At 42.8% G+C, this 16025-nt stretch overlaps 1 protein-coding gene across 2 annotated transcripts in view; it reads left to right on the top strand.

Annotated features, from left to right (window-relative positions):
* plekhh1 (pleckstrin homology domain containing, family H (with MyTH4 domain) member 1) overlaps positions 1–16025 on the top strand; it is a 45515-nt gene that overhangs the window by 5767 nt on the left and 23723 nt on the right. The window contains exons 1-7 of one of the 2 annotated variants that reach the window (XM_072689600.1): positions 4788–4827; positions 5021–5207; positions 14426–14488; positions 14675–14824; positions 14939–15022; positions 15107–15188; positions 15258–15428. In XM_072689600.1, the coding sequence (XP_072545701.1) occupies positions 5055–5207; positions 14426–14488; positions 14675–14824; positions 14939–15022; positions 15107–15188; positions 15258–15428 (703 nt within the window). In that variant the 5' untranslated portion in view covers positions 4788–4827; positions 5021–5054. Of the gene's footprint in view, positions 1–4787; positions 4828–5020; positions 5208–14425; positions 14489–14674; positions 14825–14938; positions 15023–15106; positions 15189–15257; positions 15429–16025 lie in introns of those variants that run through there. The other variant, XM_072689599.1, reaches the window with a different exon arrangement.

Below are 16025 nucleotides of genomic sequence, written 5' to 3'. Positions count from 1 at the left end.
AAGAGAGGGAGAGAGGGGGATGAGTCACAGTCTTCAGCAGGCCGGGTGGCCCCCATCATGAAACCCAGCTCCGGCTGTTTTGATGGAAACTCTGTTGTGCAGTTTTGGAGTTTAGAGTGTGCTCAGCAGCATCTTTCTGCTTAGAGCTGCAAAAAAAAAAGCCATGCTGGAAAACAGCATGCGGATACCATCATGAGGATAGAGATATCATCCTCATTTTCATTCAGAGGTTGAGATTGCTAACTTTTACATGTCACAGTTCTAGCTTGTCTCAGCAAAAACAGACTGTCACTTTATATTGCTTGAAGGTGTAGATCGTAAACTTTAGACTGACTGAAGAGGAAAAAGGCCAACTTTTTTGCTCAGGAAAAACTCCAAAGGCACAAGTAGACAAGCGATTTTCCAAGTATTAGGAGAGGATACAGCACTTAAGAACGTCTCCATTACAAGTCTGAATCCACTTTTTAAGCTTATTACACTCCATGTCATGCTTATTACATAGAGCACTGATTGCTGATAGTGTCTGCAGTCACAGGTTTTGACTTGACCATTCACAAAACGACAGCCAAAAAGCTACGTCCTCCTGCAGTCAGAAAGTGTAATTTGCATTTTTTGCCAAAGTTTACATGCATTTCTGGACAAGCTGATAGTTACAGAACCATCACTGAAGGTGGTAAAGCAATATTACAGAATTCTATGTGAATATGACTTTTGCTAAGCAGGGTTACACTGTTCTTGTGAGTGTTGTCCTGCCTGCAGCTTCACCAAATTTACATAGTGCAGTTAGCCACGATAGAGATGCTATCACAGGTCAGTGGAGCATCACAATGATTCTGAAGCTGTTATTTTGAGGTAGAAAATGCTTTAAGTGTATTTTATGTCTACTATTTATTGGTTTTGTCCTGTTGAAAGCTGTATTTTCTGTATGTTTATTCAAAGGCATAAAAAAAATGCTAGGAATTTTCATTTTGGTGCATCACATTCGGTTGTGTGTTCGAGACCTGCTCTGGTCTCTGACTGTGAAAAGGTTGGTGTGCTCTCCCTCTGTCCACGTGGATCTCCTCTGGGAGCTCAGATTTCCTCAGATCTACCAAGAAACACATGGCTGGTGAAATGGCTATTCTAAATAGCCCCCTAGATACCCTTCGATGGACAGGTGCCCTGTCCAAGGGGTATTCCTGCCTTTCGGACAGTGATTCCAGGTAGGCTACTGGGTTGACCTACTAGGACCCTAACCAGGAAGAAGATGGATAGATAGATGAATTATTCAGCTCCATCCTTGGGTTCATAAGTAGAAAAGGAGATGTTTGTGTAGAGATTTCAGTGTGTGTGTGTGTGTGTGTGTGTGTGTCTATTTTGCGGAAAGAGAATAATTTACATTTTCATGTAGTTTATGTCATTGTCTAACACTGAGGCAAACTTACAAACCAGTCAGTGCAAAATATAAATCGCAACGAGTGCCATTTATTATGCCCAAAACCAAGATTCATCAGCATTTTTCACCTAATCACCCTTCATATATCGTTATCTTGTCATTATAGGAAATCAGCTGGTATCTTTCAGGTCATTTTAAAGGTCTGACGCTCTGAAATGTAGGTGATCGCGTCCTGCCCTTTTGTTAAACAACAGCTCAGGGTGCAAAAGCGCTTGTTCCCCGGGACATTAGAAAAGCTCTGCCAAACGGGCTTCACAAGCAAATGGATTATTTGCACCCTGCTGTTGTATTTGGCAGCACCGGTGGACGTGGGCTGAGCTAACAGGAGCGCTGGCTTAATCTGACCCCTGGCACTCCTAGTGCAGAGGCCGCAGCTCCAAAGCCTTGCGTCTCGGCTGTGCAGTAAGCTCTCATGGAACTGGACGTGGAGTTTTGGTCAGCAGGCGGAACCTGTTCTGTAATTTGCCAGCAAGGCTGTAGTTAGGAGATTGCTAATTGCAGAGCGCCACATGGCACTGTTGTGGTGCTGTGCACTCTGTGAGCCTGCTGCCCCACCTCCAATTCCTCTCCAACAGCCTGCTTTTATTGTCCAGTAGAGAAACCGTGCCGTTTATAAAGTTATTGCTTTGGAGTCAGTGGGGAGCATGTGACCGTGTTTGTGATGGAGACATGAACTGGGCCCGAGACTATTGTGAAGGGGGCACTGATCAACGATTGTCTTTTGTGATCTACTGTCATGTTAGTCAGTCATTATCATAGCTCATTTTTGTACTTGTAGGACACAGTGTCTGATAGAGGTTGACCGCTGTTAGGAGTACCGATACCACTTTTTTTATTTTCTGATACCAACATGAAAATCTTGAGTATGGATATGGATATGGATTCTTCTTTTAATTGAAGCATTTGGACGAACATCTTAAAGAGGCTGTCATGTACAGAATAAGCCATTCAAGACCCAATTCATATGGTCTATGTATGAAATTTAAGCCTCTTCTGCCATGTTGGAAATTGTGTTTCCATCACAAACTACTGTACGGCAGAGGATGTTAATATGGTGCATCCTGGTGGGACACTTGTTTGCTCCGATAAAATTGACACCACTTAAAAGGAGCATATAGCTCGGGCTGGACCCAAGCATGGTCAGTAAAACCTCCTACACGTTGGTACGTTGGTTAGATTCTGGTGAGAGCACAGTGCTGCACACCGAGTCACAGCAAAACGTGTAGACGTCTGTGTGGAGCTACGCTTAGTTTGGAGCTAATTAAGCAAATAGCAAGCTAGCTATTACTGGCTAACTGTTAACGCAAACAGTAAAACACAGAAGTGAGCATAATTAGAGAAGATGATCACTCTCTACAGTCCATTGCAGCACATGTATAAATGTCAGTACAGTACAGTGGGTGATTCATGTGCCAGCTCCTCTTAGCTGGGGGTAGCTAACTTAGCAATTAGCTCATTGGCAAACTTGCCTACAATTAACAGGAAGATCACCAAGATGATGATACAGTCTCCTGACTGACTTTGTATGCCTTTTGTCTCTTTCTTTTAGTAGTTTATTTAGAGCCAGTGGGGGAGCAATTGTGCTTAGACATGGCTAACATTGGCATTTCCACTGTTTTGGGTCTTCAGAGGTCAGAGGTCAGCACAGCCAGAGCAAGCACTTGGTTGCTGACACAAGATCGCTGGAATCCCATTGAAATGAATGTAATTTTGCTCACCTAAACTGGACGCCAGAAGCTTAGTGTTGACCACGGCCTTATGGGATAAATAAGGCTGTTTTCGGTAACAGAAAACCACACAAATATCATGAGTGGAAAATTGGTCAACTGCAGCAAAAAACACTGCAGTTTAATGGAAAGTACACTTTAATGCCCTAGTGTATGGATCGACTGCTCCTTCTTTATAGCCTCATCAGTTTTCTGCTGTAGAATCGGTGAAGAACTGTTGACAGTATTTGTCCTGGAGCCTGGAAGACATTTATGGGTGGTTTTATTAGCACCCCGCGACGTCTCTTCTTACTTTGCTACTGTCATGATAGAATAACGTCATCTTTAATCATTCTTGCACTCCCAGGCCAGAGCGCCGTTAATACTGCATACAGTTTAGCCCCTATAATGAGTGGATTCAGACCCATAATGCCCTGCTGCTTTGATTGACTGTTCCCTACAGGACTCCAGGAGCCTTCGGCAGGCCACTTGCGAAGGTCTTTAGAAAATGGCTGCCAAGCAGCCCCTTGCAGGTAAAAAAAAAAAAAAACTTTGGAGCTCCATTTTCCCACATTCAGAGTCTTCTCCATTCAGCCTGACACATTCTTTATCCCTCTTTCTGAGGGGGAAGCGGGAGAGAGGGAGAAAGAGAGAAAGACCCCCACCTCCCTCTCTCTCTCTCTCTCTCTCTCTCCCTCCCTCCCTCTCTCTCTCTCTCTCTCTCTCATATCCGTAATGGCACTGTCATGCAGAAAGACTGCATTGTGTGGGTCTGGATCCTGTTTCTCCCAGGGCCTGTAATTAAGAAGGGATTGCATGGGTCGAGATATTTGGGTGCCTGCTTCGGGGGAAGGGATCGCGCTGGGTTGGTAAACTGTCTACAAAGCGCATAGCTGGACCTGCCCTGTCGCTGCTGTCCTGGAGCGCTACGCACTCGTACCGTTCAACACCCACACACAACCGCAGAGTGCCAGCTCAGGCCCCAGTTGGAGCTCACCAGAAAACGCAGTCCGCTCGGCACACGTTCAGAGAGAGAGAGAGAGAGAGAGAGAGAGAGAGCGAGAGAGAGAGAGAGAGAGCGGGAGAGGGAGGAAGAAAAGAAAAGGAATCCTTTTGTTTAACGCCGTCATTGTAGCGTTGAGTTTGCTTTTCTCCAGTTACCAAGGTGATCCTTGAGAAGTGTGCTCCTTTTGACAGAGGGTAACCAATAAAAGGAGGTGAGAAAGCTTGGGCCTGCTGGGTTCGCCGCCAGAGGCTGTGATGTCAGTGTGTGTGTGTGTGTGTGTGTGTGTGTGTGTGTGTGTGTGTGTGTGTTTCACCTTCTAGGAAATGGCAGTCTGAGTGAAGCACGGCGCTGGCGTAGATCCTCCAGATATTTGGCTGTTGTTGTAGTACATTGTTTGGCAGTATTAGGCTGTCTTCAACTGCTCTGGCGCTGTCTAGTCAGTAGAGTTTCTCTTCTCTCTCTCTCTCTCTCTCTCTCTCTCTCTCTCTCTCTCGCTCTCGCTTTCTTTCTCGCTTTCAGTGGGGTGGTGTGTGAGAGCTGTTGTAATGAAATGCTGCTAAAATAAAAACCCGGCAAGGTCTTTTGCACTGGGAACTCCTGCACTTTACCACCGATGCAGTGATGTCTTCAGGTCGGCTGGTAGAGAAACAGACTCTCATTACTGTTCCCAAGATTCCCAGGTGCTTCTTCCATTGTTGTCTGGTGGTCCAACGCTGACACTTTAATCAAGAATACCCACATGTGTACATGTGTTAACTTTACTGTGACTGACTCCATATTTTGCTGTTTTTAAGGTTTTTAAGTCTCTCTCTCTCTCTCTCTCTCTCTCTCTCTCTCTTTCTCTCCCTCCCTTTCTGTTTCTTTCTGGTGCAGAGGTTGGTGCAGTGGTGTGTGTGTGTGTGTACAAATGGCCGAGGTGATGGAGGGGGGTGCAGCGGGTGCAGTGGTGGCCGTGTCCGGTGCCAATGTGGACTGGCAGAAGAGATGCGTCGCCCTCGAGATGCAGCTGCTCCGCTTCCGACTGCAAGCAGGCAAAATCCGCCAGCTACTGGCTGAGAAGGTATGGTGTGTGTGTGTGTGTGTGTGTGTGTGTGTGTGTGTGTGTGTGTGTGTGGGTGTGTATGCGATTGCATACGTAGGAGAATTTATCTTCAGATTGGATATAGTAAAAATGGCCACATTTACACTTTCTTATGACTAAAATGGTATTTGATACACTATGAAAACACAAAAGTATTTGAAAGGTGTAAAGCAGTGTTTGCATGGCTGTGTCACATACTAGTATGTATGCATTCATTAGAAGGAGTGTCCACAAACATTTGGACATTTAGTGTATATCATCACTGCCATACAGAAACTCTTCATCTCCAACAAAAACTCTACAGGAGAAGCAAAACTTCAGGGTTAAAAGATTAGAGTTATTTTGGAGCACTTTTATGACTGCCAGATTCACATTATGTCAGTAATTGAAAAACATCCAAAATGATTGAATGAAAAAGGTTTTCTGTGTGACAGTAAAAATTGTAAAATCTAAAAAGAAATCTAAAAAAAAAAAATCTAAAAAGTTGGAAGGCAGCCATGGCCTAAGGGTTAAAGAATCACTGTTAGCCTTACACGATGAATTGGCATAGTTGTGGGGAGTTCCATGTTACACTGATATGATTTAAGAAGGCGTGGAATTGAATTGAATGCACAGAAGCTCAGATGACTGGCAACAGAGACCGAGACGCATGTCCTGGCCTTTGTCCTGAGATGTCCAGAGATTTGTGAGTAAAAGTACAAGCATTCGGTTTTAGTAATACTCTAAAATACTAAAATAATACTTGGTGATGAAGTCCAAAAAGTCCAAAAAAGTATTTCCACCTTCTTAAAGAAACACCACACATACTGCAGGCCTTTAAAGCTCCCTAAAGCAGTCTGTTCTGCTCTTTTTGGCATAGTTGTCCTCCTCTTCCTCCTCTTAAGGCGTAGGGTAACCTCTCCTCCCTTCTCCTTTCCTTCCCTCTCTCCTTCCCTTTCTCTCCCCCGCACACACTCATGCTGCGCTGACCTTGCCGGTGCAAGGAACGGTCGGCTGTGAGACTTGGCAGACAGCCCTGCAAAGAGAGTCAGGGGACACAACCGACTGGTGTGAATGTGCACTTGAGTGGATATACAGGTGTGTGTGTGTGTGTGTGTGTACAGTTTTCATGGAAAGTAAAGCACAGTAGAGTATGTTTCCATCTCCCTACTAAATATAACAGCTGGAGAAGCTCTTTTCTTAGAGCATCACACAGAGCTGGAGACAGTTCTGCTTCTAATGAGAGTAGAAATAAACAATAGAAATCCACGATTGTGTGTACAGGGACAGTTATGTTCACACAGATGATGGTGATGATGGTGATGATGATATGAGCTCCAAAAGTAGCAGTGCTGAGAGAACATTAGCCCTATGGCTGTTGTTTTTGTTTGTCTCCTCTAGGACGTGTGCCAGGGTTTCTCGCTGTGCATTTAACTCTTTATTACTAAAGCAGGACAAAGTGTCCATGTCTGCCTTTTAAGGCTGGTTTATTCCTAGTGTGGATGCAGACGCAGCACATGCACACACCGTAGTGCCGGGCCGTCCGCATTGCACGACGTTCATACCTCTTGCGCCACCGTCCCTGGAGACCACGTAGTTTCACACCATGGTTGTCACAAAGCACAAAGCTGGAAGCTGCACTTTCCCGCACAGTGTGAGGTACAAAGGAAACAGACCCCAGTGTTCATATGTAAAGGAATTTCGGGATTGCATAGATTACCACATGAAATTACAAGGAGGCCCCCCTTTCTTCAGAAATGATATTTAGGTTTAGCACAGAATTATGTGAATTCTAAATCTTTGTGATATTAAAAAAAACAGACCCCAGTGTAAACACAGGCTGATCACACACAACCACACACTGTGGAGCTGGTTGGAGATGGTTGCTGTTGATCAGTTAATAAGAGGAGCTTTTGTTGAGGTTGGCTCACAGACAGGACAGAGAAGGCGGTAGCATGTATGTCCTGAAAGGCAGCAGTGTGAATTCAGCCAATGAACGATCGTGACACGTTTGCATCACCTGACCAGGCCGTTTACATCGTGGTATACGGCCTCCAGCCCTTGCAGCTGTTTCGTCCGCGACTACATCACTTTAGCTTCTCGCAGCATGGAACATTTGCAGGGTGTATTTCTCACATTCTCACATTTTTTTTCAATACACAGTCATGTCCATAAGTATTTGGACAGTGACACATTTTTTTGTAGTTTTTTAAGAGGTTCAGCAAAAATATTGCATGAAGCTTTGAGGAGTTTTTAGGAGTTTGGCACAGTCACTCCATTTTCACAGACTCAAAAGTAATTGGACAAACTAATGCTATGCACTCACTTCATCAATAAACACCAGTGACCCTATACACACCCATGCAATCACAGTGCCTCCACCATGTTTGACAGATGATGTGGTTTGCTTTAGGACAAAAAACCTCTCAAAAAGGCAGTTTCCCTTTAAAGCCTACAGTGATAGAAGTAAGTATAGATTCTTTTCTTTCTCTCCTTCGCTCTCTGCTTTCTCCATCAGCAGGATGTTTGCTGTCTAAACACAGTTCACAGTGATAAGGTCGCCTTGTGTCCAGCATCAGGTCTCTCTCTTCTCTCATATCATCTTTCCTTCCACCCCCCTCTTCCAGTCAGGGCAGGATTAAATCCTCCCCTCTCTCTGTGTGTTTTGTAAAGGAAGATGGAGGGAGAGGGAGGGAGTGGGGAGAGGAGCTAATATTGCCGGAAAGGCTGCTTCTCACACTTGTCCTCTGAATCTCCGGCCCAAGTTAGGAGTGTTTTACACATTGACCCACTTTTGCAGCGGGAGGATGGAACACTGTGCCATGTGACAGGGACGTGAGCGCACTAAGTTTTGGGCCGAGACGATTTCTGTGTCATCTGCTTAAGTGGCAGCACATGACTTTGTGCTGTGACTACAAGTTGTGCCTGTAGTGGCGTCTGAAGTTGTCTGATGTTGCCTCTGTGTGTGTGTGTGTGTGTGTGTGTGTGTGTGTGTGTGGATGTGTTACTGCAAATGAATTAGAGATACAAAATAAATATACAAAATAAATAAAAATTATATATATATATATATATATATATATATATATATATATATATATATATATATATATATATATATATATATAAAATATAATCCATAAAAAATAGTTATTATCATTTTTATTTAAAGAGAGGCAGAAGCGAATAACCTAGATACAGCATGTAGATACACAGATACACAGCAGGCTAACACAGCCATTCAGACAGCTGTCATGTTACTGTTAGCTGGCTGGCTGGATAAGCTCACTGGTTACCAGCAAATAATCAGTGTTATTTTGAGGGCCTGTTCTCTATTTTTGTCTGTCTGTGACAGTTAAAGTGAAATCTCTGACCTAATCATGTGATACAATAGCAGAGTTTTGACTGGCTGTTAAAATCAAACATTAGAGGCCTTTCCGAAGCTCACACTGGCACATTTCCGGTACTTTCTACTACCTATAAGTTGCATTATACACTTCTACGCAGTTGCTGGGCTGTTGTTGGTATCCCAGGTGATTGCTATGGCATAAGTGGTTGCTGTGGGATTGAAGATTTGCTAGGTGGTTGCTATAGTGTTGCTAAGTAGTTGATAAATAGTTGCAATGGTTTTATTAGATGGTTACAATGGTTTTCCAGATGGCTGCTGTGGTGTTGCTAAGTGATTTATATGGTGTTGATAGGTGGTTGCTTGGTAACTGAGGTGGTTGCTAGAGTGCTGATGGGTGGGTATCCCAGGTGGTTACTATGGACGCCTGTCCTGGCCAACATCGCCTACCAGTAATGAAGCGAAGGAGCGCCATCTATCCACCTGGAGAGAGCACGACCAATTGTGCTCTTTCAAACTCTGATGCTGATGGCAAAGCGGCATGGCTCCTGAGTCAAACTCACAACCCCTGGGCCATAGTGGCACATTAGACTGCCGAGCCTAGTGCTTAGCTAAGAAAATTTCTGTGAGCAGGACGTTGTTGAATGTTGCTTGGCACACTGGTGGTGGACTTTCAGTGGTGGTGGACTCTCTGTGGACACTGCTTAATAATGAAGTGTCAGACAGGATGCTTAACCTCCAAGGGCAATATTCTGCCTACAACTTCTCAGTTCTCTGCCAGAGTCATACCTTCACTGTGGGTCTGCCTGAATTGTCCTTTAGTGTCCGGCTGATTTGTCTGACTCAGACCAGATGTAATGATTGAGCTGGGGTTTCAGGCATGGCTGTATTTGAAACGGTTAATGATTGCTCTACTATGCAGCAGTTTGACTGAGGAGAGGGTTATGCTTTAATAGAGGACAGCAGTGGATCAGTTGCAGTGCTCTTGGCACCCGGATTCAAACATGCGGTATTCCCCCTGTCCTCAAATCTTTATTTTGATTTCCTTTCCTAAACAGGGCAGCAGCATATCTAATGTTTTGAATTGCATGAATGAATTTTGCTCGTGTAGAAGCTAGGTTAAAATCAGGCCAGACAGGAACACTATATTTCACTTTCCCGGTAGCAACTGCAAGCACAGTGAAACATTTGTTAAATGTCTGACATGCTTGCGTTTGTCCCCTTGCCCTTTCAGCTGCCTGACCCCACCTGTGCAGTCTTCGTTCATACTCAGCTGAGTCAGGAAGACGGGAATAAATGGACTTATCTTTGGTCTTAGTTGTCTTGTGGGTGGTACTGGTGTTTTGGTATTTCTGTAAAATCAAGTGTATACAGTCACCACCCTAATATTCCCTCCTTACTTTGTGCTGTTTTTTCTGTGGTTTGTAAAGGGGACAAATGTACACACAAAATTCAGGCCTCACGGTGGCTGCTACTACTGTTTAATTTTAGAAATACAACATATTTTTGCCAGAAACCACATAAACAAGTCGTTTTGAGATTTTGTAAGAATTTAAGAGATTGATTGATGACTGTTTGCACAATGCTAAAATGGAATTTTGCCAATTTTGAATTTCTGCATTATTAAATGGTTAAGATGTGAACAGAGTCATTCAGATTAAAGAGAAACTTCTAGAGAAACTTGACGATTTCGAATGGTTCGCTGTGGTGATGATAGGATCTGAACGTCTAATAAGATTAATGTTCCTAAAAGTCACAGAAGGCTTTTATATAAAATGGTAATCAATACAATGCCTGATGCATTGTAGAGACATTGTTTTACAGTAGGATCTCAATAGCCCATTAGAGAAGGATTTAGCACATATAACATATTTTAAGTCCAGTCACAATGGAGTGGTACATGCAGGACTTCGTAAGGCAGATTAGTACCACAAAATATAATATATAATATCATTTTCTCAGATTTACCACTGTTTTACAAATTTATTGTTTATTTTGTTTCTTTCTCACAAAACCTTGTATCTCACATATCAATGCAGACAATAAATTCTTCAAGAGCATTTCTATTGGTCCATTCATCATGACACAATGTAAAAAATTATTGAGATTTCAAAAAGTGAAAAATGTCAAAAACATTTTAGCATGACAATGTAAAATGAGTGTGTAGGTTCATTAGTGATTTTCTGCTAAATAAAATAAATTAAATAAAATGAACTAAAAATGAATAAAATCAATGTCTAATTTCGCATATGATTTCCCAAATATTAAAAGGATTGTGAAATTCCCTTTTAATTTGCGAGGTTTAAATCAGCCTTATGCACGAATTGGTATTTCTTGCTCCTGGGTTCCCCCTACAGAAGTGAAATCTACACTTTGAGCCACCCCTCAAGAAGGACTATCACTGAAAGGGAAAGAATCATGGGGACTGAGGCGGTAGAGTAATATTGCCGGATCTTAGTCAAATATGACTTGGTTTACGGAGCATTCTGCAGTTCTCCCAAGCATTTTTCTGCCCGCTTCACCAGAGTTACATGGTGCAGCTTCAGTGCAAAACGAAAAAGCAGACTTCGAACACCAGGCGCCTTCTGATCAACTGTAATTGGGGTGAAGGAAAAATTGGGCAAATTAGATTTCTGTCTGAACCCTCACTCCACAGTGCCGCAACTTGATGTTCAGATTTATAGATCCTGTTGAGCGTTCACGTTGGTGCCATCTGTGCCTGTTGTAGGGATTTTCTGGTGAGTCATTCTTCAACTGAGGCCAAGTGTCTCATTCAGCGTGATTAAACCGCCTCAGTAGCACTTAATGCACACTGAGTCATTGCTCGCTGCAGTGGGCTGTGGTGAGGTGAGTGCGTGGGCCTCCATCCAGCACTAATGTGGGCAAGTGTGGTTTGTATGTGTGTATTTAAGCTCTTCAGTATACTACTTCCTGGTGGCAAATGTGCTGACCTTGGGGTGCTGACGTCCCTTACGCAGCCACAGGACCTCTCCAGGCTGCTCTTACGTTTTAAGCGTTATTGCTCGGTTCTGATTTAAGCTTTGAGGTTTGAGGTTCTAAGACTCTCTTCAGATTCTTTGGCATATCCAATTTGAGCAGGAAATCTGACTTTTTCCAATCCCATTGAAGCCACTTTTCTATGTGGTTTCAAATTAGAGTCACAGTGGACCTGTGAAGATGCAGCTCAGTTTGGCCAGTTGAATTTGTTTTGTGTGTAAAGATAAAGTGACCCAAATCCTAAATAATACCTCACTACATCACTGGACTCTTTAGCACATATATTGCAAAAAATTGCATCTTTGCACAATTACTATTTATTTTTAAAGTAGCTGCACTAACCTGTGCTGCACTCTACTGTTTAACATATGCAAGTTTGCTTGGAACGGTTAATGTGGCATTCAGCTCCACCTTCTAGTGGTATCGTCGGTCGGGCGATCAAGCTTTACACATATATAACACATATATTAGCCCGCCTTACAAAAGTTACATAATGCAGAAACTAGTGTGCCGAGCCCAGAGAGGCTATGACAGAGACTCCATTCTCCCTACTGTAAGTCAGTGGAGCATCAACACAATTGTGAAGCTGCTATTTTCAGGTATAAATGGTACATAATACTGTTTTTTACAAATCGAAATATGGGCTCTCCCTCAAGGATGGCTGTTACACATGCTTTTGTTGAAAAGCTGAGGGATACATCAGAAATGATAGAAGCTTGTTGACTGACATGGTAATATTACAGGAGTTTAGACAAAGATGGCTCTGGTTGCGCAGCGAGGCACAGTTCTCGCGAGAGGTCGTGCGGCTCCACCAGTTACATAGTGCTGGACAAGCATTCCGGACCTGGAGTGGCAGTGACGGGACGCCATTCTGACAGTCAGTGTGCCATCAATGTGTTTTCGTAGATGTTATTTCACAGTAACATTGTTACATGATTTGGTTTAAGAAAACAAAAAAAAAACACAACACCTCTGACCTGAGTCTTATACTGTGGGCAGTCTGAGAAAGTCTGCTCCCTTGGGTGATGGAAGTGGGGCAAGGGGGATGTGCTAACGGAGAGAAAAGAAGAACAGAGCAAAAGTGTAATGGAACAAAGCAGACAAGGCCACGGTCATGCAGAGGGAATGCATTAGGCTGTCTGGCCTGCTTTCTGCTGGGTCAGTGAGCCCGGGAAAGGGCAAACTGCCTCCAGTCCAGAAACCATGTGTGTGTATGTATTTGTGTGTGTGTGTGTGTGTGTGTATGTATGTATGTATGTGTGTGTATATATATATATATATATATATATATATATATATATATATATATATATATATATATATATATATTAGATCTGTGTATGGGGTACATTCATGCAGAGGTCTGAGGAAAATTATGCACTAGAGTTAGTGAGTCTTTTCCTTTAAGTCTTTTCCTTAAGCACTACCTACAGACTTATTGGTGCCGTGAGTTTACTTTAGCGTGCCTTTAACTGCATGTTCCTCTTTAGGTGTATAAAAGCAGCTGATCCCAGCACAGATTAGCATTCATCTGAGCCACTCTTCTCTCTTTTTGCTCACTCTCTTCCCTCTATTTATGTTTAAGATGTGGCTTTCTTTTTCTTCCCACCACAAAAGGCTTTCATAAATCCCAATATAGATACTGTCTACTGTAACCAGGGAAAAGCTCTTCATTCCTAGTTAAAAGCCTGTATGTTTACATGTTTATCGGGCTGTGTCCTTCTCTGATTTCACTCCCAGACTAAGCCTAACAAGTACCAGGTCCGCTCCTTCCTAAACCATCACCAGTCAAACATCTGTGCTCTGTATGTGCTCAGATGTGTGTGTGTGTGTGTGTGTGTGTGTGTGTGTGTGTGTGTGGAACTGTTCAGAGAGCTGTGTGGGAGGTAGGTTTATAAAGGCAAAGTGCAGGCAGACGTGCCCTGACCACCTCTCTATCCCATGTCAGCTGGTCATGGTGGTCTGCTGAAGAACATGCCCAGCCTTGCACTGAAGAAGTGCAGACCAAATTTAGTGCCATCCGCTGGCTGAAATCAGTTAAAAACATTATTCCGGCAGGTAAATCCCATGAGATTTAACCCCTTAAACCCCATATTCATGCACATGAGCCTACACATCAGTTTCGCATTTATTAACCACTGAGGTTATGTATTAGTTACCAGAGTATTCACAATAGGGCTGCAGAATATGAACATCAAATACCATTATTTAAAGTTTCTTAACTAGGCTTCTAAATATAGACAAATCCAGGCTGACATCAATAGCAATTTTGATTGTACACTAAATGTAATAAGGATGGCGTTTCTGTTATTGCCAATCTGGGCCAGAACACTCACTGCACTCTAACTCTGGTCACACAAGCTGGACAATGCTTGCAAGAACTAACACAAATCCTTTACCACCTCTTTCACTTTCACACAGATGCTGCATCTGTATCTCAGCATGTCCAGAAATGCATGTAAAGTGTGTCCTTTGGCGTAAGCTCAAAATGCAAACTTGCTAATTCCACTTTCTGACTATAGAGGGAGTCCAGGAGCAAGAAATACTGTCATAGGCAAAGCACCTTTGTCCAATTTTATGCATAATAATATGACAAAATCCTGCCAGACACAAGTTTATTTGACATTACATATCAACTTGTGGTGGATTAAGGCAAATGTGAGGATTCCTGCGTGGACCTCGTATGATATAGGGTATAAGCTTTCATCACTAGCTACATTAACTTCATAGTTTCAGTGCAGAACTGAAGTGGACCGCATTTAATTTTGTAAATCTGTTGCTTTAAAGTCAGCGATGCAACACTGTCCAGTTTGAAGCACTGAAAGATTTGACAGATCTAAGTCGCCATGCCCTTTTTATGCTTGTCTCTGTACAGATGCAAGAGCTTGAACAAAGAGTGACCGAGGCTGACCAGCGGGCTGAGAATGCTGAGAAACAGGTATGACAATTACAGCACACTGTTCTTTTCAGCTTGTGCTGATTACTGCCTGTCACTGCTAAAAAAAGCTTGTCCTTTGGATCTGTTCTCCAAGACTGATCCTGATGAACTGCCTCATCTTTTTAAAACTTGAAACTCTATCGGCAAGGGAGTGCTTACTTAAGAAATGGCTAATCTTCACTCAAGGTACAAATAATGGAAGAGAAGCTTAAATCGGCAAACGTGCAGCCCAACGAATCGGAGAGCTCCTTATACAGACGATATCAAGAGCTGACCAGTCAGATGCAGGAGAAAGATGTGATGATAAAGAGACTTGAAGCACAGCTGGAAAAACAGGTATGTGGAGATTAGAGGGAGAAGGATGGCCATGTATGTCCATAAAACTCACAGGCAGGGATGAGCCTGACCTTTTTAGATGCACAGAACTGTTTTTTTTTCGCTTCTCTTTAGACTTTGGTTCGAGCCCAAGAAGCCAAGATTATAGAGGAGAAGGCAGCCAAAATCAAAGACTGGGTTACATTTAAGCTAAGAGAGGTGAGTTTTTTTTGTTGTTGGGTTATACATTTGCTGTGCTGGCTTTTCTATTGAACACTCTTTTCTTGAACTACCCCCAATCAGATGGAAATAGAGAACCAACAGTTGAAGATGGCCAACATGAAGCAGACAGAGCAGATCATCCTACAGCAGGACAAGCTTCAAAGTAAACACACCACTTTTCTCCTCTATTTTACTAGCAAACTGTATTCCTAACTATATACATTTTCCACAGCTCTACTGGAGAGGCCCACGTCTCCTGCTTCTCCCAGGTCTCCAGTGCTAGATGCTCACCTGGTTCCCTCCAGCCCTTTACACCCCCCGAGCTGTCCTGGAACACCCCCTATACTGGACGAGGGCTGGAAACTGACAGGCTCGCGCATGCCTGTGGCCAACTTTACAACAGGTTAACCTTCACATCCCGAGCTAAATACAGCACTTGTCTAAAGTTTGGCTACACCTAGCTTTTAGCTTTTGTTAAATGTTTTTTTGTTTTTGTTTGGTTAAATATTAATATTTACATAGAATAGCATACGTATTACAGATAGGACCTGTGCATGTTTTTACATTAACAGCTATAGAACTGTTGCACACACTTTCCATATAAAATGGTTAAGAATGTCTATTTCTATGATGAAAACCAATTGTTTTTAATATATAGTTTAATTATTTGTTTACACTTTTTCAGGGCAGCATTCATAAGTCTAGATGGTGCCTACATAACCCTTGTAAGACAGCTAACATAAACCCACATAAACATTAATAAAGGCTTCCTAGCAATGGGCAAAGTACACAAATTCTCTAACAATTCCTCTATTTATATTTTGTCATAAGTATAAGACACAGTCGTCTAGAAATTAGTGATGTAAGCAGTCGAGGATTTTTTTAAATAGAAAGCAGCAGTTAAAAAGGCTGTTTGTATCAATTCTGATGTCGTGTCACTTCAGCAAGTGTTATAACAATGCTTGTTGGAATATGCCTTTATAACATACTATATAACACA

The sequence above is a fragment of the Salminus brasiliensis genome, chromosome 10 (genome assembly GCF_030463535.1).
Source record: "Salminus brasiliensis chromosome 10, fSalBra1.hap2, whole genome shotgun sequence".
In the NCBI taxonomy this organism is placed as follows: Eukaryota; Metazoa; Chordata; class Actinopteri; order Characiformes; family Bryconidae; genus Salminus; species Salminus brasiliensis.
The sequence above is the reverse complement of the archived record's forward strand: the minus strand, read 5'-3'. Positions and strand labels throughout refer to the sequence as shown.